The sequence below is a fragment of the Panicum virgatum genome, chromosome 2K (assembly GCF_016808335.1).
Source record: "Panicum virgatum strain AP13 chromosome 2K, P.virgatum_v5, whole genome shotgun sequence".
Lineage (NCBI taxonomy): Eukaryota > Viridiplantae > Streptophyta > Magnoliopsida > Poales > Poaceae > Panicum > Panicum virgatum.
The window spans coordinates 54,101,758-54,126,381 of NC_053137.1; the positions used below are offsets into that span (position 1 = coordinate 54,101,758).

General features: G+C 46.0%; 4 protein-coding genes, 1 non-coding gene and 1 pseudogene across 5 annotated transcripts; 1 reads left to right on the top strand and 5 right to left on the bottom strand.

The window, feature by feature from the left end:
- Window positions 1-555: 555 nt before the first annotated feature.
- LOC120685720 (trafficking protein particle complex subunit 2-like protein) lies at window positions 556-2,681 on the bottom strand. The gene is made up of 5 exons (XM_039967798.1): window positions 2,468-2,681; window positions 2,237-2,333; window positions 1,515-1,593; window positions 1,160-1,241; window positions 556-846 (listed from the first exon to the last, which is right to left on the bottom strand). Exons 1-5 carry the CDS (start codon window positions 2,498-2,500, stop codon window positions 706-708), a joined length of 432 nt encoding a protein of 143 aa, XP_039823732.1. The 5' UTR covers window positions 2,501-2,681; the 3' UTR covers window positions 556-705.
- Window positions 2,682-6,517: 3,836 nt separating this feature from the next.
- LOC120695464 lies at window positions 6,518-8,018 on the bottom strand (annotated as a pseudogene).
- Window positions 8,019-9,335: 1,317 nt separating this feature from the next.
- LOC120685728 lies at window positions 9,336-11,123 on the bottom strand. The gene is made up of 2 exons (XM_039967807.1): window positions 10,469-11,123; window positions 9,336-9,611 (listed from the first exon to the last, which is right to left on the bottom strand). Exon 1 carries the CDS (start codon window positions 10,922-10,924, stop codon window positions 10,472-10,474), a length of 453 nt encoding a protein of 150 aa, XP_039823741.1. The 5' UTR covers window positions 10,925-11,123; the 3' UTR covers window positions 9,336-9,611; window positions 10,469-10,471.
- Window positions 11,124-13,350: 2,227 nt separating this feature from the next.
- On the top strand, window positions 13,351-19,250 carry LOC120685736. The gene is made up of 5 exons (XM_039967819.1): window positions 13,351-13,686; window positions 18,077-18,195; window positions 18,561-18,618; window positions 18,707-18,784; window positions 18,866-19,250. Exons 1-5 carry the CDS (start codon window positions 13,548-13,550, stop codon window positions 19,057-19,059), a joined length of 588 nt encoding a protein of 195 aa, XP_039823753.1. The 5' UTR covers window positions 13,351-13,547; the 3' UTR covers window positions 19,060-19,250.
- A 137-nt stretch (window positions 19,251-19,387) lies between these two features.
- On the bottom strand, window positions 19,388-19,460 carry TRNAA-AGC. Its single transcript has one exon. It is a non-coding gene; the product is annotated as a tRNA-Ala (tRNA).
- A 1,642-nt stretch (window positions 19,461-21,102) lies between these two features.
- LOC120685744 (probable 26S proteasome non-ATPase regulatory subunit 3) lies at window positions 21,103-24,068 on the bottom strand. The gene is made up of 8 exons (XM_039967828.1): window positions 23,898-24,068; window positions 23,578-23,768; window positions 22,933-23,070; window positions 22,727-22,863; window positions 22,524-22,578; window positions 22,317-22,427; window positions 21,890-22,129; window positions 21,103-21,805 (listed from the first exon to the last, which is right to left on the bottom strand). Exons 1-8 carry the CDS (start codon window positions 23,986-23,988, stop codon window positions 21,293-21,295), a joined length of 1,476 nt encoding a protein of 491 aa, XP_039823762.1. The 5' UTR covers window positions 23,989-24,068; the 3' UTR covers window positions 21,103-21,292.
- Between the last annotated feature and the right edge of the window lie 556 nt (window positions 24,069-24,624).

Sequence of the window (24,624 nt, forward strand, 5' to 3'; positions counted from 1 at the left end):
CTTGTGCGTGATTGTGAACTTCCAAGGCCGGACAGATCCAGATCATGCACAAAAACATCATGCTTTGAAATATAAGCAAATTATTATTTATCAGTTAGTATTAGGAATTTAGGATAATCATCTGGAAGTGTGATTTCTTGTTGTTCGGGCATTCAACAGTTGACTGGCTGGCTGACTGATCAGACCAGGAAAGTCAAGTTCAACCCAAACCAACTAGCTTTTTTAGGTTCAGAGAAAAAGAGCGGCCGATTTTGAAAGTAGGTTCGGTGTAGGTGCATGGAAATTCTTGTCTGTTCTACTACGGTGCTAGCTCCTCGTCAATACTATTAAAATGTACATGCATATATGCAGAAAAACTCGGCAGTATGCTTGAAAGCCATTCACTGAACTTGCACTGAAACTCACCCATAGCTGCCCATGCTCTGAAAAGAGCCATTGCCATCTGCAGCTACGAGTGGACAGGAGGTGACTGCAGGAGGCAGCTATGCAAGAAGACAAAGGAAGTAACAAAACAGGCTGGGGAACCGGCGCACTGAACAAGAAAAAAGCACAATCTTTGAATGAATGAGCAACCATCTTTCTTTCATCAGTACCACACTAGAATCTCGTTCAACATACAAACAGTACACAATGTAGAGTAAATCGTCAATCAGCGGGACAGAACCATGTTTGATTACAGGAAGTCTGACAAAAGTGCCTTTCAACTCAACCAGTTGTTCCTGAACCGAAGGACTTCACAATGGTGCTTACTCTAGCGCCAAAGCTTCTTGAAGCAATCTTTTTCCCTGGGACATGGAAGGGGTTCGAGACAGCATCCACATATGCAGCATGGAACTTCCTGAAAAACTGAGCAAATGGAGATGGAAAAGGTTACAGAAATCTTTTAACTACATAGCAGAGGTAAACATAAGCATTAAATCACATGTAAACTAAAAATGGTTACACAATCTTATTTCAGTGTACCCTAAAAAAGATGAAACAAAGCATCTAGAATTTTGCAGAGAACACTTGCTTTTCAGTGCTTGACTGAAACTGAACAGCTGTATTCTAATGCAGATATCTCTGTACTACCCAGTGAAATGCAGATATCTCTGTATACATGTTCCATACATATATTAACATGTTTCATTAAAATATGGTAAACTATTTAAGAGCTTACATTTCTGGCATCTGCATCTTTGACATCAAGATCAGTCGCGACCATGATAAATTTGACCTTCGTGTTTGTCAAATAGCCATACCTGCACAGAACAGATCATCATAATGAAACAGTTGGTTTGCAATTGGCAGCACAACATCAAGAAGGGCCATGCATTCAGCAGCAATAATTAGTTGGGCAACAAGGGGACACATATAAATATTAAATGATAGCCATTATTTAAACTTGTTTTTGAATAATCCACATACAAACATTTCTGAACATAAAAGCAATAGATTTTTGAAGTTTAAGTAACTAATGGAGGCATATGCCATCAAGCAAATTAGGCAATAACTAAATCCTGGAAGATACTCACACTTTGTAGTTCTCAGTTGGGTACAGAAGACCCAAAAATGTCTCATTCAATGTAGGCGCACTCCTTTTAGGATTGTTTACTGTCAAAAGAATGAATGTAGAGATAAGTAAGAAAATAAACACTATGCATGTCACAAACCAAAAATGATATCAGACCAGCACTTGGAAAAGGTTGATGTTTGTATCCAGCACAATACGCGAAAGAACTACACGAATTAAGACTAGATGATAGCCCTCTGTTCAGCTTGTCTGCTTTTGGCTTATTTCGGCTTATTCCATAGTGTTCGGCTGGTAAAAAACCGGCTGATTTCAGCTGATTCAATACACTGTCCGTCATAATCATCTAGAACCTTCTATGCATGTCCAACTTCTCGCAAAGCAGGTTTGCAAAAAGAGCTAACCGCAAGTTTTTGTCTGCACATGCCACATGATTTTAATCTGCTCCCTTAGTTGGATCGCTTTGATTCCAGTAAATAGACAATAGCAAGACTAGATTTTGGTTCCTCTTTGCTGAGCCAGCTTCAAATTGATCATCCAATTAACTTCAAAGTAACAGGCACACAATTTTTAACGAACACGAGTACATGACCACCTCCACAAATCGCACCTCAGGGAAGCTAAGCAGAAACCCCCAGCTACTCACAACACGCTAAAACGAAGCCCACTAGATCTGGATCACGATGTGCGGCCGGAGTGGCGCGCGGGTAATAGACGCTTAGCTACCTCGCTCGTCGATGACGTCGAGGGAGCAGTGCACGATGTGGTGGAGCTTGAGGGCGTCGTCCGCCTCCGTGAAGCTCTGCAGGTACAGCGGGTTGTTCTGCACCACCGAGGGGAGACAGTAAAAGATGAGATTTCTACTCAGTTCCTGCGGCGTCCGCGGAGAGATTGCATCGGATCAGATCTGCACGATCCGACGCGAGGGGGCGAGTGAGCGTGGCGGGGGTTCCTGACCTGGTGTCCGACGACGGCGACGCAGACGATCATGTTTTCGCCGCGGAGTGGAGCGAGCCGGTCGCCGGAGAGCAGCGGAGGTAGTGGCTGCCGGACGGCGACGGCGTCCCCTCCCGCGGAGTCTTCAGACCGCTGGGGCGCTGGGCTCCCGGTTCAGTTGGTCGATCGGGCCCGTGTGGGAGAAGGGAGACGACCCAACCAGAAAGGATCGGGCGGCCCACGAAATCTTGGCGGTTTTTTTATTTTTATATTTTCGTTTTTTACAAAAAATATATTTTCTATTTGGAAGTTTACAGGAATATACCCCGGTGGCCCTGCTGCCGGGCGGCCAGGGCCCTGCTGTCGGGCGGCCGGAACCTGGCCGCCCGGCAGCGGGGCGGCAGGGGCTTTTGTGCAAATACTTTCACGAAAAAAATTGCGCAGAGGTCCCTGGGGCCGGCCGCCCGGCAGCGGGGCGCCCGGCCCTGGGCGCCCGGCTGCTGGGCGACCGGGTCTCCCACCCTTATATAAGGGTTCGCTGGCCCCCCACCCCTCATTTGCATCACTAAAATTACAGAAACCAAGAAAAAAGAGAGAGGGAGGGAGATAGGCGAAGCCCTGCCGGATTTTCGAGCCGGCGACTGCAGGTAACCAAAATTCTTCTACGCTTTACAAATATATTATGTTGTAATTATTTTTGTTGAAACAGTAGATTATCAATCAATTTTATATCATGATTGTGTGTCTAGATATATCGAGCAAGCTTCGTTTTCAAGTTCATTATGGTGACTACTATATTTCTCATGATTCGTATGGAGTAGATCTATCAGCTTTTGAACGAAGAGAGTGCGGAATAGATAAACCCTTAGAGATGAGTTTTGGTTCCTGGTTCCATACGCAAATGGCTTCACAAGATATTCAATGTGAATCCAAAGACTCATTTCCTAACCGTTCAGACTGTGACAAATTGGGGAACTGAAGGGGATTTCTGGGAGTTGATGCTTATACCAAACACCGAAGAATGGCGGACTTACATGCAAGCAGCTCTTAACCGCGGGTGGCCTCTTGCAATGCTAATTCAGATTCACCAGAAGGCAGCCCATTTCGGTGAAGGGTCAACAAGTACATCATCTCATATGAACCAAGCAGTGGAACAAGAAAATGAAGATCAGAACATGCATGTCACAGAACTTGAGCCGCAAGGTATGGGTGATCAGGTAGGAGAAAAAGAAGATCAGAACGTGCATGTCATTCAACCTGAGCCGCAAGGTTTAGCTGATGAGGGGGAGCGGATACCTGGAATAGTGAAAGCTGTACAAAATGAAGACCAAGAGGCTCGAATAATGGAAGAATGTGGGGACTCATCAGACGATGAGGACTACCCGTTGCTAGGTGAATGGCGAGACAAGGGTTTTGGAAATCCAGTGATACAGGATATTAGGAGTAATGAGTACGAATACAGAGAGAATGTGGGGGCTCATCAGACGATGAGGACTACCCGTTGCCATATATTAGGTGGTGCTTTACTGAGTGCACCGGGAATATTTTCCATTCCTAATAGCTTCAGACCCTGCTTCCTTAGCATGGCGGGCCCTCTCTCGCTTCCTCTCCCTATCAGCTTCACGTTCCTCTGCCTTCTGACGTTCCACTTCTGCAATCCTCTTCTGAATCTCTTCCTAGTTTTTCTTGCGCTTCTCCTCCATCTGTTCTTCATGCAGCATTCGTTGCCACCTTTGTGCAGCCCACCTTGCTTGACGCTCCACGTGGTCCTTATCTTGCTGAGATTGCTCGGTGTCTAACCACTGCACAAAATCACATAGAGGCGGTGGAGTCTTTCCCCAAATCATGTTAAAAGTCATTACTAGATCTGAAAGTGACAAACTCTGATAGTGTTTTGTAGTACCTTTGATCGGTCCTTGCCGTAATACTTGGGCGGGTCGTACTCGTAATTCTCGCACATGAAGAACCTCTTGCCAAAGTCGTCCCCCAAAACCCTTGATTTCATTAGTTTGCACAAGGATCCGCAAAAACACATAGGCACCTGGACTCCTTGGGGGACTGTTTCCGTCACCTTACTCCATGGAATGTAGGTAGATCCTGAGGATGCCATGGTGTTGAGCCCTGACAATCACAAGTGAGCAATCAGATTGCTAATATACTATATCAACACTAATCATTATCAGTAACTACACCTAAATATACCCCTAATCACTCCTAATAATAATTAAACTGATTGCTAAACTAATGTTTCAACAAAATACTTTCTACAATTTTCTAACATTTTCTAAAAAAATTTAATATTATCTTCCAATTTTTAAGACTTTCTAATACTTCTCTAACAATTTTCTAGTACTTTCTAATACTCAATCTAACACTAAATGTACTGTATCAACGCTAATCATTATAAGTAACTACACCTAAATGTACCACTAATCACTCCTAACAATAATTAAATTAATTGCTAATCTACTGTTTCAACAAAAATGATTACAACATAATCTATTTATAAAGCGTAGAAGAATTTTGGTTACCTGCAGTCGCCGGCTCGAAAATCTAGCAGGGCTTCGCCTCTCTCCCTCTTTTTTCTTGGTTTCTGGAATTTTAGTGATGCAAATGAGGGGTGGGGGGCCAGCGAACACTTATATAAGGGTGGGAGACCCGGTCGCCCAGCAGCCGGGCGGCCGGGCCCCAGGGACCTCCGCGCAATTTTTTCCGCGAAAGTATTTGCACAAAAGCCCCTGCCGCCCCGCTGCCCGACAGCGGGGCGGCCGGGATATATTCCTGTAAATTTCCAAATCAAAAATATATTTTTATAAAAAAACGAAAATATAAAAATAAAAAAAACCGCCGAAATCTCGTCCCCAAACTGCACGAATCTTGATGCAGTGCCACACCCCAGGCTCAGATTCCATAAGGTCTCGTTTGATTTTTTTAATTTAAGTCATAAGCTCCGTCACATCGCATATTTACATATCAATTAGGAGTATTAAATATAGACTTATTATAAAACTAATTTCATAAGTCGTGACTTAATCGCGAGACAAATCTATTAAGTCTAATTAGTCCATAATTTGACTACTAATTGCTATAGTAACCATCCACTAATCATGCATTAGTTATACTTAATAGATTTGTCTAGAACCCTAATTGCAATTTATACAATTAGTTTATATTAAATTGACATATGAACATTCGAATTTACATCTGAATATTCAATGTGACATCAACTTAAAAAAACCAAACAAGACCTAAGTCTCTCCAATAACTGCGCACTTGAGAATGGACTTTGGCAAGTGATGAACAATGTTTTTGTGGATTATGAAACTAAAATGTACTCTGGCAAGTGGAAAACAATATTTTCATAGATTTTGGAACCTGACTCACAAACAGATGGAATCGATCGACATGATTACAGATACAGAGCAAACCATGAACATTGGCATGGCCAACTTCAACCAAATAGGCAAAGTAGGATCAAGAAGAGTGTCGCTCTTGCATCAACCGTAGTGCTTATTTTTGCCAACATTTGTGTCCATGTTACAAAAAAATCAGTGTGGCGTTTTGACATGACAAGGGCAAATGAAAATTTTGAGTTCTGGATATGGTACTGCACATGGGAAGAAGTTCCCTTATGCCATATTGACCAAACCGTAGAGAGTAATACACATTATCCTCTTCCAAGTATGCCCAGTGGGATAATAAAGCATTAAAATTTGTTGCTAAAAATTCTGCAGGCATAATATTTCTGACTTGTTCACTCTTGTGTGTTATAATAGTAGCAACCCTGTGTTCAGCAAGAAAACTAAGCTCAAATGACACAGGTCGATACAATCAGAAGATGAATAACCGATGGCATATGTTTACCAACCCTGATAAACATTAAGCAGTTAAGTGATCATTATAGTCCCCATGGCGAATACTGGTATAAAAAACATGTTAAGCACACAACTTCATCGCAACCAGGTTACTACTGAATCCATTAGGCTCTGGTCGTGCTAGCAGCTCATATCCATAGACGTCTGGAGCATTGCTGTCACCGAAAGATAATTGCTATAGGAATCCACTCAGTCATGGTGAGTACCCTTTTTTTTAAACAGATTACCAGCTTTTTCAGAAAGCAAATAAGGGTTCAGGTGCACAGTATGTTGGGTCAGCCAATAAATCAGAGAAAATAAAAAGAAGACCAGATGCGACACCCTAAGTACCAACAACGAAGGAAAAGCCACAGGACGCAGCCTGGGAACACAGAAAGGAAAGTAGCACTAGCACCAAATATCGTCCTCCTCTCGACTTCTCGATTCTTCAAAAGTCGTCACCCAGGCGTGCAGCTCACCAGCTTGAGTCTTCAGCTTCCCTTTATCAGCTTCCCGCAGGAGCACCCATCACCGACCATCGCTGCATCAAGGAAGCAGACTTGAACAAGATTGAAGTTGGTGATCTTGGGAAGAGCTGTTGTATTCTAATTTTATTTCTAGTCACCCATAAGGACCACGCCACAATGACGAAAGCAAAGAATTTTAAGTCGTATTCAGGGCACCCCAAAGGAATCCAATGGTCTAGCATATGAGACAGGCTCTGTGGTACTCGATTCCAGCCCAAAATTTCTTTGAAACACGCCCAAACAAATAGCTCCACAACGCATTGAAACAAGATGTGGTTAACCGTTTCAGGACAGTTACAAAGGATACAGTAGCTTCCCCTTTCCACTTTTTCTTCTTGAGAGCCACGCCCATTTGCAATCTGTCATGCATCGCCAACCACATGAAGATTTTTAATTTCATAGGAAGCTTAGACTTCCAGAGTTTACCAAGCGGCTTGCTCAGAACACCCCTAAAAGTGAAGAACCTGTACATTGACTTTGTTGAGTAGCACCCACTCTTCTCAAGGGTCCAAACCGGCTTGTCTTTGCCTGACTGCAGGGAGACATTGCTCAGCTTATCACCCAGTTCCTCCCACTCAACTACCTCGAGCGCAGAACACAATCCATCTTAACAACACCAATATTCGACAGGGACTTTCACAAATTGAACAACACTGTGTGAAGGCATCAAATTTTGCTCTGATCCTAGAGTTTGCAGAGGGGAACCCGAATCGGTGGACGGACTCACAGCTCAGCTCTTTTTTGCGGGCCTCCAGCGGCCGAGGGCCCTGGCGATGGGCGGCGTGGCCGCAGCGATGATGGCCATCCTCACGGGGAGCAGCGCCTCGTGGTAGACGAGCGCGAGCTTGAGCGCGCCGCCGCTCGACTCCACGAGCTCCGTCGTCCTGTTGCGCGGCGGCCGCTCCGGCCCTTCTTGCAGGACATCGCTGGGCCAGAGAGGCAGGGCGGCGTCGCGCAGGACCTCGTCGCGGGCGGCGGGGCCGGGGGCCGGGGTGGGTGAGGCTTCCTCGCCGACAGCGACGTTGGGGGAGATGCCATCATGCCAAACCTGCGGAAGACGGCTTCGACGTCGACGTTGTTGTTGATGGCGACGTACAGGCCGCCGACCGAGACGAAGGAGACGGAGAAGTGGACGCCGATGAACACCTTCGTGTTCTCCTTGAGCCGGCCCAAGAACGCCTTGGCCGCCATGGCGAGGTGGAGGTTTACGATTTGGGGGCCGGTAACTCAGGCGTTTCACGACAAATTTAATGACGATAATTAATTGATGATTGGCTATAGTGATATTACAATAACCGTCTTCAAATTATGCGGTCAAAGACCTCATTAAATTCGTCTCGCGAAGCAGTGCGAGGCTGTGAAGTTAGTTTTGTAAAATAACATTATTTAGTATCTCTAATTATTGATTAAAATTTGTACTATTCATGCTACGAAGCAAACCAAACATGACCAGGACGACCCAACCTGCACGAATCCAGGGACAATTTAGGGCATCTCCAGTAGCGAGTCGAATTCTCGAGGAGAGAGAGCGCCACATATGCAAAAAGCAAAAATCGACTCCTGCACCACAATAGTTATGGGCCCCACATAAAACAAAAAGAAATCATGAACTCTGCTTCCTCCGCCCATTCCTCACAAACTCATCCCCTCGCGAGCAGGCCATGGCTTCTATCGAGCTAGCCTTCGCCGCATCGGAGATGAGGAGGCTGGCGAGCGTGGTGATGTGCAGGCGGCGGCGGAGGCTCAGGCGAGCACGGCAACGAGGAGGCCGGCGAGCGTGGCGGCGGAGGCTCAAGCTAGCCCCGCGTCCAGCAAGGAGATGAGGAGGCCAGCAAGCGTGGTGATGGAGGCTTGGGCGAGCATAGCGACGAGAAGGCCGGCGAGCGGCGTCGGAGGCTCGAGCAAGCTCGACGACGAGGAGGTCGGCGAGCATTGCGCCGAGCGCGGCAAGCGGTGAGCTCAAGCTGCTGTGGAGCCGGCGAGAGCGGCGGCTCCGGTGAGAGCGGCGGCAGGCAAGCAGGTCTGCAGGTAGAAGCAGAGAGGCGTGGTGAGCGTAGATGAAGCGGAGGCCGGGCCGGGCGTGCAAGGCAATTCATTTTTTATTCTTCAAGAGTCGACTCTCAACTATGCATCGAATCTTCTCTCTCTCCTCCATGAGTCGGAACCTCCAGTGGTGATGCATCGGTTTGGGCATGCCACATCGGCCCATGATTCGTTCACTGGAGAAGCTCTTAACTGCACACTTGAGAATGCACTCTGCCAAGTGATGAACAATGATTTCGTAGATTACGAAACTAAAATGTACTCTGGTTAGTGGCAGACCTGTTCTCTTCAGCTTGTTTCGACTTATTTTTCATCACAGAATACTATTGAATCGGTCCAATTGTATACCAGCCCAACAGCATAAATGGCAAACAGATAGAATCGATCGACATGATTACAGAACAAACCATGAACATTGGCATGGCCAAGTTCAACCAAATAGGGAAAGTAGGATCAAGATCACTCTTGCATCAACCGTAGTTCTTATTTTTGTCAACCTTTGTGTCCATGTTACAAAAAATCAGCAAGGCGTTTTGCCAGAAGCTTACAGAAAAAGTTCAGTTCAACATTTATCACATAAGAGACATTTGCTCCAGGGGTTTTCATTTCATCCATGACCAGATACAAATTTAAAAATGCATCTGCAGCACCAAATGGCAGCACAAGTACTTTACAGCATTTTTGGTCTTCGACCCACCGCAGGATGACCCTGGATCTCCCAGAGCGTTGTGATGGAAACACCTGAAGAACAGACAGATGTGGTAGCGACAGTCAGAAAGAAGCAATATCTTAAATGTACAAGGGCTGTAAGGAACTTCTCAGTATCCGGTGAACTTCAATGTGTAGTACTTTTCAGCAGTGATTTTATAATTGACATGACATGGGCAGATGAATTTTGAGTTCTGGATACCACATGACAAGAAGCTCCCATATGCCATATGGACCAAAAAGTAGAGAGTAATACACATTATCCTCTTCCAAGTATGCCCAAAGGGCTAATAAAACATTAAAATTCGTTGCTAAAATTTCTGCGCGCATAATTTTTCCGACTTGTTCACTCTTGTGTGTTAGTAGCAACCCTGTGTTCAACAAGAAAACTAAGCTCAAATGACACATGTCCCAATACAGTAACACGACTGGACAAAAGATGAATAACCGATAGCATATGTTTGCCAACCCTGATAAGCATTAAGCAGTTAAGTGATCATTATAGTCCCCATGGTGAATACTATAAAACATGTTAAGCACACAACTTCATCACAACCAAGTTATTACTGAATCCCCATAGCATCTGCTTTAAAGGGATAAAATTGACCAATTGGATAAAGGTTGTTGGACATCAGCTAGGAAGCAACATATAGACGTCTGGAGTATTCCTCGTGTAAGACGACAGATTGAAAAATGACAGAATCGCTATCAAAGTAAAACAATTGATTTGTTGCTCTCCTATTTCATGTTTCCAGAACATAATCCATCTTAACAACACCATTATTCGACAGGGACTTTCACAAATCAAACAACAGACAGTTTGAAGGCATCAAATTTTGCTCTGATCCTAGAGTTTGCAGAGGGGAATCCGAATAGGTGAGCGGACTCACAGATCAGCTCTTGACGAGCCTCCAGCGGCTGAGGGCCCTGGCGATGGGCGGCGTGAGCGCGATGGTGATGGGGATCCTGACGGGGAGCAGCGCCTTGTTGCAGAGGAGCGCGAGCGTGAGCGCGCCGCCGCTCGACGCCACGAGCTCCATCGTCCGGTTGCGCGGCGGCCGCTCCGGCCCTTCTTGCGGGGCATCGCTGGGCCTGGGCGGCAGGGCGGCGTCGCGCAGGGCCTCGTCGCGGGCGGCGGGGCCGGGGGCCGGGGCGGGTGAGGCTTCTCCGCCGACGGCGACGCCTGGGGACATGCCAAACCTGCGGAAGACGGCTTCGACGTCGACGTTGTTGTTGATGGCGACGTACAGGCCGGCGACCGAGGCGCAGGAGACGGAGATGTGGACGCCGACGGCGACCTTCCCGTACTTCTTCACAAGCTGCTTGATCCGGCCCGAGAACTCCATGGCCGCCGCCGGCGGGGTGGAGGTTTATGATTTGGGGGCGGCGCTGTGACGGCTAGGGTTTTCGTCGTTTGCGTGGGGTCGGATCGGATCGGTAACGCACGGATGAAGCGAAGGCCCTGGATGGATCCGAGTAGCGACCAGCGAGTTTTTCTTTCTTGGGAAAATTTGCCACATGACACGTTAAAAGGTGGTCTTTGCTATCAACCACTAAAAATTATGATATTTGCTCATGGACATCAAAAAACCATGTACATTTGCTAGAGGACACTATACCTACTATTTTATTCTGTTTAATTGGAGAGCAACTCTAAATGACGAAATTACCCCTACTATCTTATCCTCTTCTCACTCGCGTTACCACTCTTCAGAACGCGCGATCCGGACGCCGGCGGCTTGGCCAACGCTGCTTGTGCGGCACGCAAGCGAGCGGCGGACCGCCCGGACGCCGGCGGCTCGGCCGGCACTCCCTGCCCGACGGACAGCCCGGACGCCGGAGGCTTGGCCGGTGCTCCCTGCCCGGTGCGTGAGGGAAGGGCTGACGGGCCGGCCGCCGCCGGTGTGGCCGGCGCTCCCAGCACAGCGCGCTAATGAGGGGCGGATCTCCACAGCTAGGCTTGACTTGGAGGTGGCCGGCGTGGGCGTCGCCGTCGCGCGCGCTCGTATATCGTCGTCGATCAAGTCCAAGCACAGGAAGGAGGGGTTCGGCTGCGAGACGCATGCGGGCGCGAGAGACGAGGAGGATGGCTCGGCCTACCTCCTGTTGTTGCCTCCACCGCCGCCGCGCGTAGCTGTTGCTCCAATCAAGAGCCAAGCCCCAGAAGTTGTCAGGGGAGGGGCGCCTCGTCGACGAGCCCGGTGGAGAGCTTGGCCCAGCAAGCGCCTCAGCACCGTGCTGCCCGTCGCCGAGCTCGACCTGGAGCCTGGAGGGGCGTCCACCGGGGTTGCGCGTAGGGAGGAGACGCAGCTGGGGATGGGGGCGGGGAGGGGCTACAAGCGGAGGAGAGCTGCCGACGCCCGTTGAAGCCGCCAGCAAGGAGTCGCGTCGCCTCCTGGTTCGCGAGCCACGAGCAGTTCTGCGTGAGGGAGAGGATAAGGCAGCAGGGATAAACTTGTCATTTCGCGTTGCTCTTCAATTAAATTCAATAGTATAATGGGTGCAATGTCTCCCAGCAAACAGCCATGATTTTATAGTGTCCCTCAGCAAAGACAGATATTTTTAATGGTCTATGGCAAAATCCCAACTTTAACGGTGTGCTATAGCAAATTTTGCCTTCTTTCTTGGAAAACCAGGCAACTGTTCCGCACGGCTTTAGTCAAGACTCAAGAAAATAGGCTTTTCTAACTTGGATGAGAACAAATAGAAATCTAAATTTATTATGTTTGAAAAGGACTTATTATGGTAAATATAGTTTAGGACTCAAATCAGTCATCAAATTATATTTAATTTATTATGAAACTACTAATAAATTTGTCCGAAAGCGCACAGTAGCTTAGATAGTATGAAACTACTAACAGCTTAGTGAGTGGTGGTTTCGGTGGATCCATGATCTTAGAGGGATGGTAACAAGACTCATTCTCTTTGTCAAAAAAAAAAGTGACTATGTGCATATAACACTTTTTGTAAATCACCGTGTGATATCTTTCGTGTGACATCTAAGGTTATACGGTATCTAAAATGTCGATGTATAAGGATCAACTTTATAAGACATGGTAGACATTCTGTGAATTTGAGAAAAGTGAGGCTACCACTCAACATGAAAAAAAAGCTTGTATCCAGATAATGTATATTTAAAATTTTATATAAAACAGAAACAAAAAAAAATTTATATAAAACATACAAGTGCACCTTTTATAAGTAAATAATCCTCAAATCCAAATCTAATATCGTGGGACACATTGTCATGTTTGTCCGATTTGGTTTCTTGCTAGCACACCTAATGTGACATGTATATGTTTTGTTATTTTACACTTTTTTTCACTAGGCAAGACCACAGAGGGGCCCGCCGATGCCACCAGAGGCAGCCTGGGACGCGCCGCAGAGGGGCCGCGCACCAGCGTGCAGGCGCCCGGGCTCGAACCCGGGCAGGTGCGCTCCCTAGCCGGGAGTCGCACCAATGGAGCTAGGCTCGGTAACCTTCCTAAAGTGACAAAAAGATGGCACAAGCAGAAACTGGACAGATTGGCAAGCCTAGCGCAAGAAAAGGCATACAAACACAATCCTAGACATTGTTGATCAGCAGCTAAGGTACAGATCATCCAGGGAAAATCAAAGACAAAAGCTGGATAGCTTTTCGAATGAACACAAAATAAAATTGGTACATAGCTGACCAGGAACACGGGAAAAAAGGGAAAAAGAAAAGGAGGAGCACTAGGAAAACTTATCCATCCGCAGCCTTCCAGTGGGCCACCGTCCAGGGCTCCAGGCCCCCGGTATACCGCCACCACCTCCACCTGTCCCTCCGCTCCGCCCGTCGCCGTCGTTTCCGCGGACTTCTCTCGGTCTGTTTTCTCCCATTCCTCGCCGTTCCAGAAGCCGCCACCCTCTCCTCACCCGCCGCGCCGCGCCACGCCACAGACGCCGTTCGAGCCTAAACCCCAGGGCGGCCCAATCCAATCTGTCCGCATGGCCTTCGCCAGCTCGCTCCTCCCCGCTCCTGTCTCCCGCGTCCGCGCGAGCACCGCGCCGGAGCTCGCCGCTTTTCCGCTCGCCAGGAAGGGAGTCTCCCTCGCAGCCGCGCGCCGCCGGGGATCCCGGCACGGAGGTAACCCCCTGTCCCTAAATCTGGCCTCTTAACTCGAGTTCAGGAGCTGTGCTGTTCCTTTACGCCTCTGATCGGTGCGCGCGGTCTGCTTGTGGAATCTCTTAGACTAGTTGACTGTAGGAAGGAACTACTGAGCTGCGTCGGTGGTGCAGCGTGTTTGTAGAAATTCCTGAACGAGGAGTCGTCTACTCATCTGGAGATACTACTGTGCTCATTTGTCAGACTGGAAGTGGCTCTAAGTGTGGAACCCAGTAGTAGAATTGCTATTCTTGTACCCATCATGTGACGTCCAAGCTCAATCAAGCATCAGGTTTTATTACCTAGCTGCAAGGCCGCGGTTTTCTGCTTCCCAGCAGCTTGGGACGGTCATCATGCTTGTCTTTTTGCTTCACCGTGCGTGCTATATTGTTCAGGAAGCATGCCCTGACTCCAACTGCACACCTTAAGTTGGACTTTGAAGTATTGCTGGAGCTGGACAAATTGCAAACTAGAGGAGCAATGTAGTATGGAATTGATAATTCCATCTCGAAGCCTAGAATACCAGTCTTCTTTTTTTAAAAAAAAAAAAGTGATATAGAGGATGACTTGGATAATTCGACCAGTTGTACAATGATTTCATATCCAATCTTCATTTGGTCAGCTTTTGGTCAATCCGTGACAATATTCATAAGGCAGTGGTAAAAGGAATATAGAATTAGCTTTTCAAAAAAAAATTTGAGTTGTAAGCCTGTTACTATAATGTGCCAAGTTCATCTCTTTGCAGTCAGAGTATTAGATGAAAAGTTAACCAAAAATGCTTTATGTATACGTAGTACGGGTCTTCGCACTTCCCTCGACGGGTGCGAAGGGTAAGGAAGCTAGCCGAGCCAACTAGGTTTCGTATAGGTAGCTGGAACGTAGGGTCCCTAACGGGTAAGTTGCGAGAGCTAGTTGATGTAGCAATTAGGAGGCGTGTAAATATTCTATGCGTTCAAGAGACTAAATGGAAGGGCCAGAAGGCGAAGGAGGTTGAGGATACTGGCTTCAAGCTTTGGTACACGGGAGCAACTCCGGGTAGGAATGGTGTAGGCATATTGATTGATAGGAGCCTTAAGGATGGAGTCGTAGAGGTTAGAAGGCAAGGCGACCGGATTATCCTAATCCGGTTGGTAGTTGGAGATTCGGTTTTGAATGTGATCAGTGCATATGCCCCTCAGGTAGGCCTTAGTGAGAGCACCAAGATGCAGTTCTGGGAAGATCTAGATAGAATGGTTAGTACCGTGCCTACCAGCGAGAAACTCTTCATAGGAGGAGACCTCAACGGTCATGTGGGTGCGACTAATGTAGGGTTCGAGCGAGTGCACGGGGGTTTTGGGTATGGTAGCAGGAGTCAAGAGGGGGAGGATGTGTTGAACTTCGCGTTAGCCTACGACTTGTTGATAGCGAATACCGTGTTTACGAAGAGGGAATCCCATCTTGTGACATTTCGTAGTGGACAACACTCGAGCCAGATCGACTTTATCCTTACTAGGAGGGAGGATAGACGTGATTGCTTAGATTGTAAGGTGATACCCGGGGAGTGTGTTGTCCCTCAACACAAGCTTGTGGTGGCGGACTTTCGTCTTCGGGTACGTGTCCACCGGGACAAATGTACCAAGATTGCGAGAACAAAGTGGTGGAAGCTTAGAGGGGAAGCGGCACAAGCGTTTAAGGAAAGGATGCTAGGTGAGGGGCCTTGGGAAGAAGGAGAAGACGCAGATGACATGTGGCTAAAGATGGCAACATGTGTTCGGACGGTGGCCTCAGAGGTGTTTGGCGTGAGTAAGGGAGGCAAACAGGAGGGGAAAGACACCTGGTGGTGGAACGACGAGGTGCAAAGGGCTATTAAGGAGAAGAAGGAGTGTTTCAAGCGTCTCCATCTTGACAAGAGTGCAGCCAACATCGAGGGCTATAAATTAGCGAAGAGGGTTGCAAAGCGAGCTGTGAGTGTAGCAAAAGGTAAGGCGTATGATGACCTGTATCAGCGGCTAGGCACGAAAGAAGGGGAAAAGAACATTTATAGGATGGCTAGGATCCGCGAGCGGAAGACAAGGGACATCAACCAAATCAAATGCATTAAGGATGGGACAGATCGACTGCTAGTGAAGGATGATGAGATCATTGATAGATGGAGAGAGTACTTCGACAAGTTGTTTAATGGGGAGAGTGAGAGCCCTACCCTTGAGTTAGATGACTCTTTTGACGATACCAACAGACGTTTTGTGAGGAGAATTCAGGAGGTAGAGATCGGGGAGGCTTTGAAGAGGATGAAGAGAGATAAAGCGTTGGGTCCTGATGGTATTCCCATTGAGGTGTGGAGATGCCTAGGAGATAGAGCAATAGTTTGGTTAACTAAGCTTTTTAATCTCATTTTTCGGTCAAACAAGATGCCGGAAGAATGGAGGAGAAGTATATTAGTACCTATCTTCAAAAACAAGGGCGATGTTCAAAGTTGTATTAACTACCGTGGGATTAAGCTGATGAGCCATACGATGAAGCTTTGGGAGAGGGTCATCGAGCATCGCCTAAGAAGAGGGACAAGTGTGACCCAAAACCAATTTGGGTTCATGCCTGGAAGGTCAACCATGGAGGCGATTTTCTTAATACGACAATTGATGGAGAGATATAGGGAGCAGAAGAAGGACTTGCATATGGTCTTCATTGACCTTGAGAAGGCATATGACAAAGTATCGAGAAATGTCATGTGGTGGGCTTTGGAGAAGCACAAAGTCCCAACCAAATACATTACCCTCATTAAGGATATGTACAAAGATGCGACGACGTTTGTCCGGACATGTGATGGCAACACCACTGACTTTCCTATTAACATAGGCCTACACCAGGGGTCAGCTTTGAGCCCTTATTTATTTGCTTTAGTGATGGATGAGATCACAAGGGATATACAAGGTGAGATCCCTTGGTGTATGCTCTTTGCTGATGATGTGGTGCTAGTTGACGAGAGTAGGGCAGGGGTTAATAGGAAGTTAGAGCTGTGGAGACGCACGTTAGAGTCGAAAGGGTTCAGACTTAGTAGGACCAAGACCGAGTACATGATGTGCGATTTCAGCGCGACTAGGCATGAGGAGGGAGACGTTAGTCTAGATGGGCAAGTGGTGGTCCAGAAGGATACGTTTCGGTATTTAGGATCGGTGTTACAAAAGGATGGCGACATTGATGAAGATGTTAGGCATAGAATTTCAGCTGGCTGGTTGAAATGGCGGCAAGCTTCTGGCATCCTTTGTGACAAGAGGGTGCCACAAAAGCTAAAAGGCAAATTCTATAGGACAGCAATTCGTCCGGCGATATTATACGGTGCTGAATGTTGGCCTACAAAAAGACGACATGTGCAGCAACTGAGTGTAGCAGAGATGCGGATGTTTGCGGTGGTTTTGCGGGCACACAAGGAGGGATAGAGTCCGGAACGAAGTTATTCGGGATAGGGTCGGGATGGCACCAATTGAGGAGAAACTTACTCAGCATCGGCTGAGATGGTTTGGACATGTCCAACGAAGGCCTCCTGAGGCGCCGGTGCGTAATGGGATCCTCGAGCTAGTCGATAATGTAAAGAGGGGTAGAGGTAGACCTAAACTGACGTGGGATGAGTCGGTTAAGAGAGACCTTAAGGATTGGAACATCTCTAAAGAGATAGCTTTGGATAGGAGCGCTTGGAGACTAGCTATCAATGTGCCTGAACCTTGAACTTATTTCTTTCGGGTTTCATCTCTAGCCTACCCCAACTTGCTTGGGAAAAAAGGCTATGTTGTTGTTGTTGTTGTGTATACGTAGTACGGGGATTCCATTTCAGCAAATAGCCAAATACATGAGTTCACCCTGACTCTAGAAAGATAGGTCATAGAGTACAAATGTATGAGAGCATGGCTAATAATAGAGCCAAGTGCTTGGCTATAAGTCAAATGATAAGAGCTAAGTCATACAATAGTTGTCTCATATTTGTCTCTAAAAGAGTTTTTTATTATTATGTGGTACCATGTCTTATTTTCTTTTTCTTACTCTTTCTCACATACACTTTTGTTTGGGCCCAAAAATGCCCATGCTTCCGTGCCAAGCTTGGTGCTAGAACAAGAGCCAAGCTCTCTTCTCTCTCCTCTCTTCTCTCCTCCACAGCAGCAAAAATGCTGACTAGTTTGGCTTTAAGCCCATTATTGTACTTGCTCTGCCACTGTTTTCTATTTTGACAAGAAATGGCTCGGATGGAAATTATTTTTTGATGCTGAAAAACCACGCCCATTTGTTATTTTGTTTTGGCTCCTATAGATAGAAGAGCACTGTTATCATCGCTTGCCATGTACTTTAAATACTTCATCGACCTAAAGGAACTAACTTTTAGCATTTATGTCGTTTGGATAATCAGTGAGGGCCGAAGTGAATGAATCTGGAAGCACTTTGGCTGTTGATGCTCTCTCACAAGTTAAACATGTTCTGCTTCCAGTCACTGATCGCAACCCCTACCTTTCTGATGGCACAAGACAGGTTATCAGTTTCTTCAAAATACTTCAATGGGTTATCTGTATTTCTTGATAATTTCTTACGCTAGATGCACAACATGTAAGATATAGGCCATATAGAATTTATAGATAGCCACAGCCCTTTCACTATAGTCACTGCAACAAGTGAATTGTAATCATTTCTGATTTGCTTCACTTTAGCACCAGACCCTTAGATCTGGTGGCTTGATTGGCAGTGCATTTTCATTTCAATGAGTTATTGTTTCCGTAAGAAAGATTTGTTAGCTTCCTTATCCGGAGTACCTTTTATGTTGTTGACTTATTTTGTGCACTCCTTACTTTACCTTCACTGGCCCTCTTACCTTTGTTATTGGTTGAATGATGTATCAGGCTGCAGCAACAACCGCTTCTCTAGCTAAGAAATATGGAGCAGACATTACTGTAGTCGGTATGATCTCATTCTGAAACATTTGTTGTGGACTTTTTCGTTCTCACAGCTGAAGACTAATATATTCTGAATCTGCTGTTCATTTAAGTTATTGATGATAAACCTAAGGAGTCATTTCCAGAGCATCATACTCAGATGTCAAGCATCAGATGGCATCTCTCAGAAGGTGAAGCCATTGGAGCTGCCACCACTCTTAATCCTTGCTATATTTTGTTCCTGTACTGATGTCATCCTTGCTTGTGTGCAGGTGGATTTACGGAGTTTGGACTGATGGAGCGTCTTGGGGAAGGCAGGAAACCAACAGCAATCATCGGGGAAGTTGCCGATGAGCTGGAGTTAGATCTCGTTGTGCTAAGCATGGAGGCAATCCACTCGAAACATGTTGATGGCAATCTGCTGGCTGAATTCATCCCATGTCCTGTTCTGCTGCTCCCGCTCTAACATTCACATTCATCTGATTCTGGACATGTCATGCTTTTGAGGCAAATGGTCTGTTTTTCACATTGAAGATGTTTGATTGCTGCCTAATGCCTGGACGTGGTGCATTTGTTTCAGATTTTCAGCTGACATGGTTTGACTTGACTTTTGATTTTGTGAATATTACTAGGAAAATGAGAATGGCCCTTTTTTAAGTATTCTGCTTCCAATTAGTTTTGATTGAAGACCCCGGACGTACCTCTGGCTGTACAGAATCTCTCGCCATAGAGAGGTGTCAAAAGTCAAAACAGAATGGAGGACAAAGAAAAGCAAGGAAAAAAAATTAAAAATGTGGAGATGCGGGGTATCGATCCCCGTACCTCTCGCATGCTAAGCGAGCGCTCTACCATCTGAGCTACATCCCCTGCCGTGTTCATCCAATTGGTTACTGGTAAATAACTCGAATAATTAATAAAAAGGAAAAGGAAAAAGGAACGGAAGCACGTCGATCGCCAACCATCCAGCGACGCGGCGCCACGGTCAGGGGTGGTACGCTCATCCAGGAGAAGGTAGCCTGCAAGATTGGCATCTGCGACCGCAGCGTCGAGCACGCGTGCAGGAAAGGCGGAGCCGGCATGATGATGGTGAGCACGCGGGAGTCTTGGGAATTGGGATAACCGTATGAGCTATTCAGAAAGTATCCTGACAATGATGCACAAGATTGCACTTGCCATCTTCTATATTTCAACGGCAACTTCAAGGACTACTGTAAGTATGACCCCTTAACCCGCTATTTAAAACCATGAGTACGACAGTCACAACATTTTGTGGAGCTAGGAGCCGGTGGTCCAAGGAACAGGCAAGGTTTTTTACCATCTCATTTCTCGTTGTTGGATGAATCACGGGCCTGACAATATATATGTCGGACTGATGTAGCATCCATGAACCCGTACGATTTGATGCACCAGAAGATCATAATGTTTGCATTATGTAAGCACAGCGCAGCTGCTAATTTTTTTTAGATTATACAGTACAACTAAGACATTCATAACGTACGCACACTCACACCTCTATGAATACACGTACGCAGACCCTACCCCTATGAGCATCTTCGAAGATTGAGCCGGCAAATTCTCGAGATTGATGAAGTCACCACAGTCACCTCGCTATCGACGGAACATCGCCTACCACTGAATGCACAACGCCGTTAAATCCCAAAATATTCGCTCCCATAAGGAGTCGAACCCATGATCTCAGGTGCTACTGAAGCTCTTGTAACCACTAGCATATAAGAGCATCTCCAAGAGTTTGCCATATTTTACTTGGCATATCTTGTGTTTTGTCAACTTCTAAAAAAATATGCCAAGTAAAAAAAGAGTTTATCTCCAACAATTTGACATAATTCACTTGTCAAATCCAGATCTAGCTTACATCAGGAACCCTGAGAGAGAAACAAAACTATATTTATGCCCTTCCACCTCTTGAAAACTTAAATCAGGAACCATTCTCTGTTATTTATTTCTTTTTTCACCCTCCCACCTGACTAGAAACCACGATGCCAACCGCACGCCGCGCGCGTATATTTACGCGCTGGAGGCTGGTTTTTCCCAAGTTGCCAAAAATTGCAAACCAAACTGTTGGAGGAGTATTTTTAACGTTTTTGTCAAAAATCAAAGATGGCAACTCGATTTGCCAAACTGCTGGAGATGCTCTGAGCCCTTTCGCACAGCGCAGCTGCTAACAGCACTGCTGGCAGCTCCTGAAAGAAGAGTTTGTAATTTTTTTTAACGGAGTTTGTAAATCAGTACTTCAGTAGTTGATATACTCTATCGGCCAAAGGCCTGAGTCGTTGTCTTCTGCTGTAGCAATAGATCAACAGCGTTTGAGGCCAGGAAACGATATGCAAGTTACATCTGCACATCTGGATGTTCCGAACTCGTAAACGAATGGACAGAATGCGCTTGTCATGGTCCAGAAATCATCTAATTTTCAGGGCCAGGAAAGGAAACAAGGGGTACAGCGGTTCAGAGGACCTCCCATGTTGGATGCTTGGGTACCGTTTCAGGGGGAAAAAATGTTGTGTTTTCTAAGTCATGTATATAAAAATTGTAACATCACAATAAAGAATTCTAAATTCGAAACGCCATTCCAAATACAACCGGGGGGCAAGAGTTCTTGTGCAGCTTTAATCAATTAAATTAGTCGTTTGCTCTAAAAACGAAACCATGAAGCAGCAACTGAAAGGATTTGCACCAGTCTAGAAATCATCATCATCTTCCTCGGCCATATGTTTTGCCAGTTCTTCCTCCTGCTGGAGCCTCTCACGCCTCTTCTCAGCACTCTCCTTTTCCTTGTGAGAGTTCGGAGGGAATCTTAGCGCCTTGACCCCCTCGTTATGCATGTTCAGGCAAAATGCGATCCTTGAGTTGAAAGCTATCTGTGGCTCATTAGTTGAGTAGACATCACCAGTCTCCTTCGACACCATACAGCCGTTGGCATGATCAATGGTGGCATCAATTGCCCCATCCCTGATGGCCTTGGCTACAATGCTTTCAGCATCAGCGACAGGATTCTCAGAGTCCAACCTCAGCTTCTTGGCAATATCAGCAAGGGAAATCTTCGAGTATGAGATGCTGATGTTACGCAATCCAGTCCGGATAACATTGTGGCGCAGCCTCACAATCAAATTCCGGGTCCTATCTGCACTGAAAGTGCTTGAAAATTTATCTGCCACAGATCTGAATAGCTCTAGGTCACCAACTCGGACAGCCTAGAGAGCACCCACAAAAAAAAAAAATCAGAACTTTCAATATTCACAGTGAACAGTATTTTCTAGAGTTATAAGAAAACTTACATTTGTAAGCTCAAAATAGGGTGTCAAAGCAGCTTTCATTCCTTTCTGCATGAAAACAGTTCTCTCTGGAATCTCTCCTAAGAGCAGCCTTACAATAATAGCCCATTTGTTGCACTGGATCTGAAATCCTCGAGCTGCAGTGGGTGCCTTTCTAGCAGCTTGCAAGAGGCTTTCTTTAGCATCAGTGTACTCCAACTGAATTGTCCTTATTTTGCCCAAGTAAAAGAGATACCGGCAGAACTGCAATAAGTAGAGGTTACCACTTGTGTACATAGTATTTCCATATAATAGAGGAAACGATATCTTATCTTCGTTATATATCAAATCAAATAGTCCACAAATTACCAAGAGTCCAAGACATATATCACATATCATTCAATGCACAGCATATCAGTATGACAAAACATCAAACACACTAGCTCATTACCTGTTGATTGGAATGTGCTTCAAAACGAGGCGCCTTTGACCTTAGCTTTTCTGCCTGGTCATACAAATTGTAGTGCAGGTAATTGCGAAGAAGCAGATTGAGAAGAGTTTCCTGTATTGGAAACAGAAGTTAATTCCAACAAATTTGATTTGATGACATTTAAGAATTAAGACTGCTATGGATTGAAGATTAGATTATCAAAACAACCTGACCAAGCTCATCATGGTGTAAAGTCGCCATTCTGTGCAATGCCAGGAGAGTCCTGAAAAGCATCAATTGCATGTGAGGTAAATCAGAACACAACAAAACCATAAAATGTCCTTCTAGGTAACTAAGAAATGCCGGTAGACAGTAAAAGAATGTTTGTTTGATCATAGCTTGATAGGACTCTTGAGTTCAAATTAACTCACCCACGAATCTCAGCAAGGGTGTTGGTAAGCTCATGGACATATGAGTAATAGGAGTACAGCCTAGAAGCTAAAACATCAACTGTTCTCCTGTTAAGACTCTTCAGACGAGCAATGCTTGCGGAGGCACATGTTTTAGCCTGGTAGACAAAATTCAAATTAGTATGTTTACCAACAAATAACAAAGTGGATGAAAATCCCAGACATACCTCATCATATTTCTTATTATCAATAAGGAAAATAACCACAAGCAGGTAACAATAAATTTCAATCTCAGGAAGACCATGCTTGATTGAAACTTGAGCTGTTGGAGCTGCCGTATCAACATCCATTTCACTCCCATCTTCCTAAAAAGAGTAACACCATTCAAATATCAATAACCTCTGAAAAGATAAAAGTAACAAGCTTCAAAATGTTCATTTTGAACTAAAAAAGGGTTATGGTATGAACAACGAAACAGGCAGCAGAATAAAGGAACCTAAAGTTTCGATAATGAGAAGAGACTGGGACACATTTCATTTTCACAAAATAAGCAGTTATTCAGTTCTAATTCTGCATTACAAAAAATGTAAGCTTGCTTTGGAGAACCAATCTATACTACTATTTCCTCAACCCTACTGAGAAGAGAAGTAATCCCAACGGCGCAGCAACCGCTAGGCCAGATATCAACAAAAAAAATAACGCAACAACAAAGTATAAGACAGATAAATTCAGCGTTTATTATGCCAATGTATCAGCATATAATAGCAAAGGAATTCACCAATACAAACGAATCAGCAGATAATAGCGTCTATTATGTCAATGTTTAAAAACATCACCACCGTATATGTCGAATTACAATAGAGTAGAAGTACCTTGGGCACGAGGGCGGACAGGCGGGCGAAGGCCTCCGAGGAAGGAGGCAGCGCGAAGGCCAGGAAGGCGGCAACGTCGCGGGCGGCGAGGCGGCGGCGTAGGGCGATGGTCAGGCGGACGGCGCGTGAGATCCGGCGGACCTCCTTGCTCAGCGACCCGGCCTCGATCACCGACGCGATCTCCTTCAGATCTGCACGCATCAGGTGCGCGGGCAAGCGTGAGCGGCTGGTGTCGCGCGTCCTCGCGGGACGCCTGAGTCCGGTGAAAAAAAAACGCTAGGGTTTTGGAGGGAGAGGTGCGCGAGGAGGGAGGCGCTCACGGTGGAGAGTGGACTGCGCGGGCGCCGGGGCGTCGCTAACGGCGGCGGCGGGCGGGGCCTGGGAGTCATTCATCTCGACGTCCTCCGGCATCGTGGCGTCGGCGACGAGGTCGAGGAGGGCGCGCGGGGGGCGAGCTGCCAGCGGGGATGTTGCTGAACAATTTCTAAAGCCTTGCGGTTTTATTTTATTTTTACTGTATTTTGTTTTCTTTATTAGCGGAGTAGAAAATCTGATTTTCTAATTCAGTGTTGCTAATTTGGACCTCAAATTTGCCAAACACAAACGTATCCGAGTCTATTCTCCAGCTTAACGTCTCATTTCTCCATGCATTCTTTTTTTTTTTTGACGGGTGAACTGATGAGGGCCAGGAGCCCATCTAAACTTTGATCACAATCTATCATTCGAAACCAAGTACAGAGAGATTTATCGGAAAAGAAAAGAGACAGAGTTTCATCTTTGAAAGCCCTCCTCTGTCGAATATTCGTTCACCAGACACGTTTGTTGCCTAGGGTGTGTTTAATCCCACCCCGTAAACGCAAAAAATTGTAAACGCATTAAAGTGAAAAGGAATTTTATTAATTTGAAGTACTAAATGAAGTCTATTTACAAAAAATTTTGCATGGCTGGGCTGTAAATAGCGAGACGCATCTAATGAGCCTACTTAATCCATGATTTGCAACAGTAATGCTACAGTAACTATCCGCTAATTATTAATTAATCATGGAT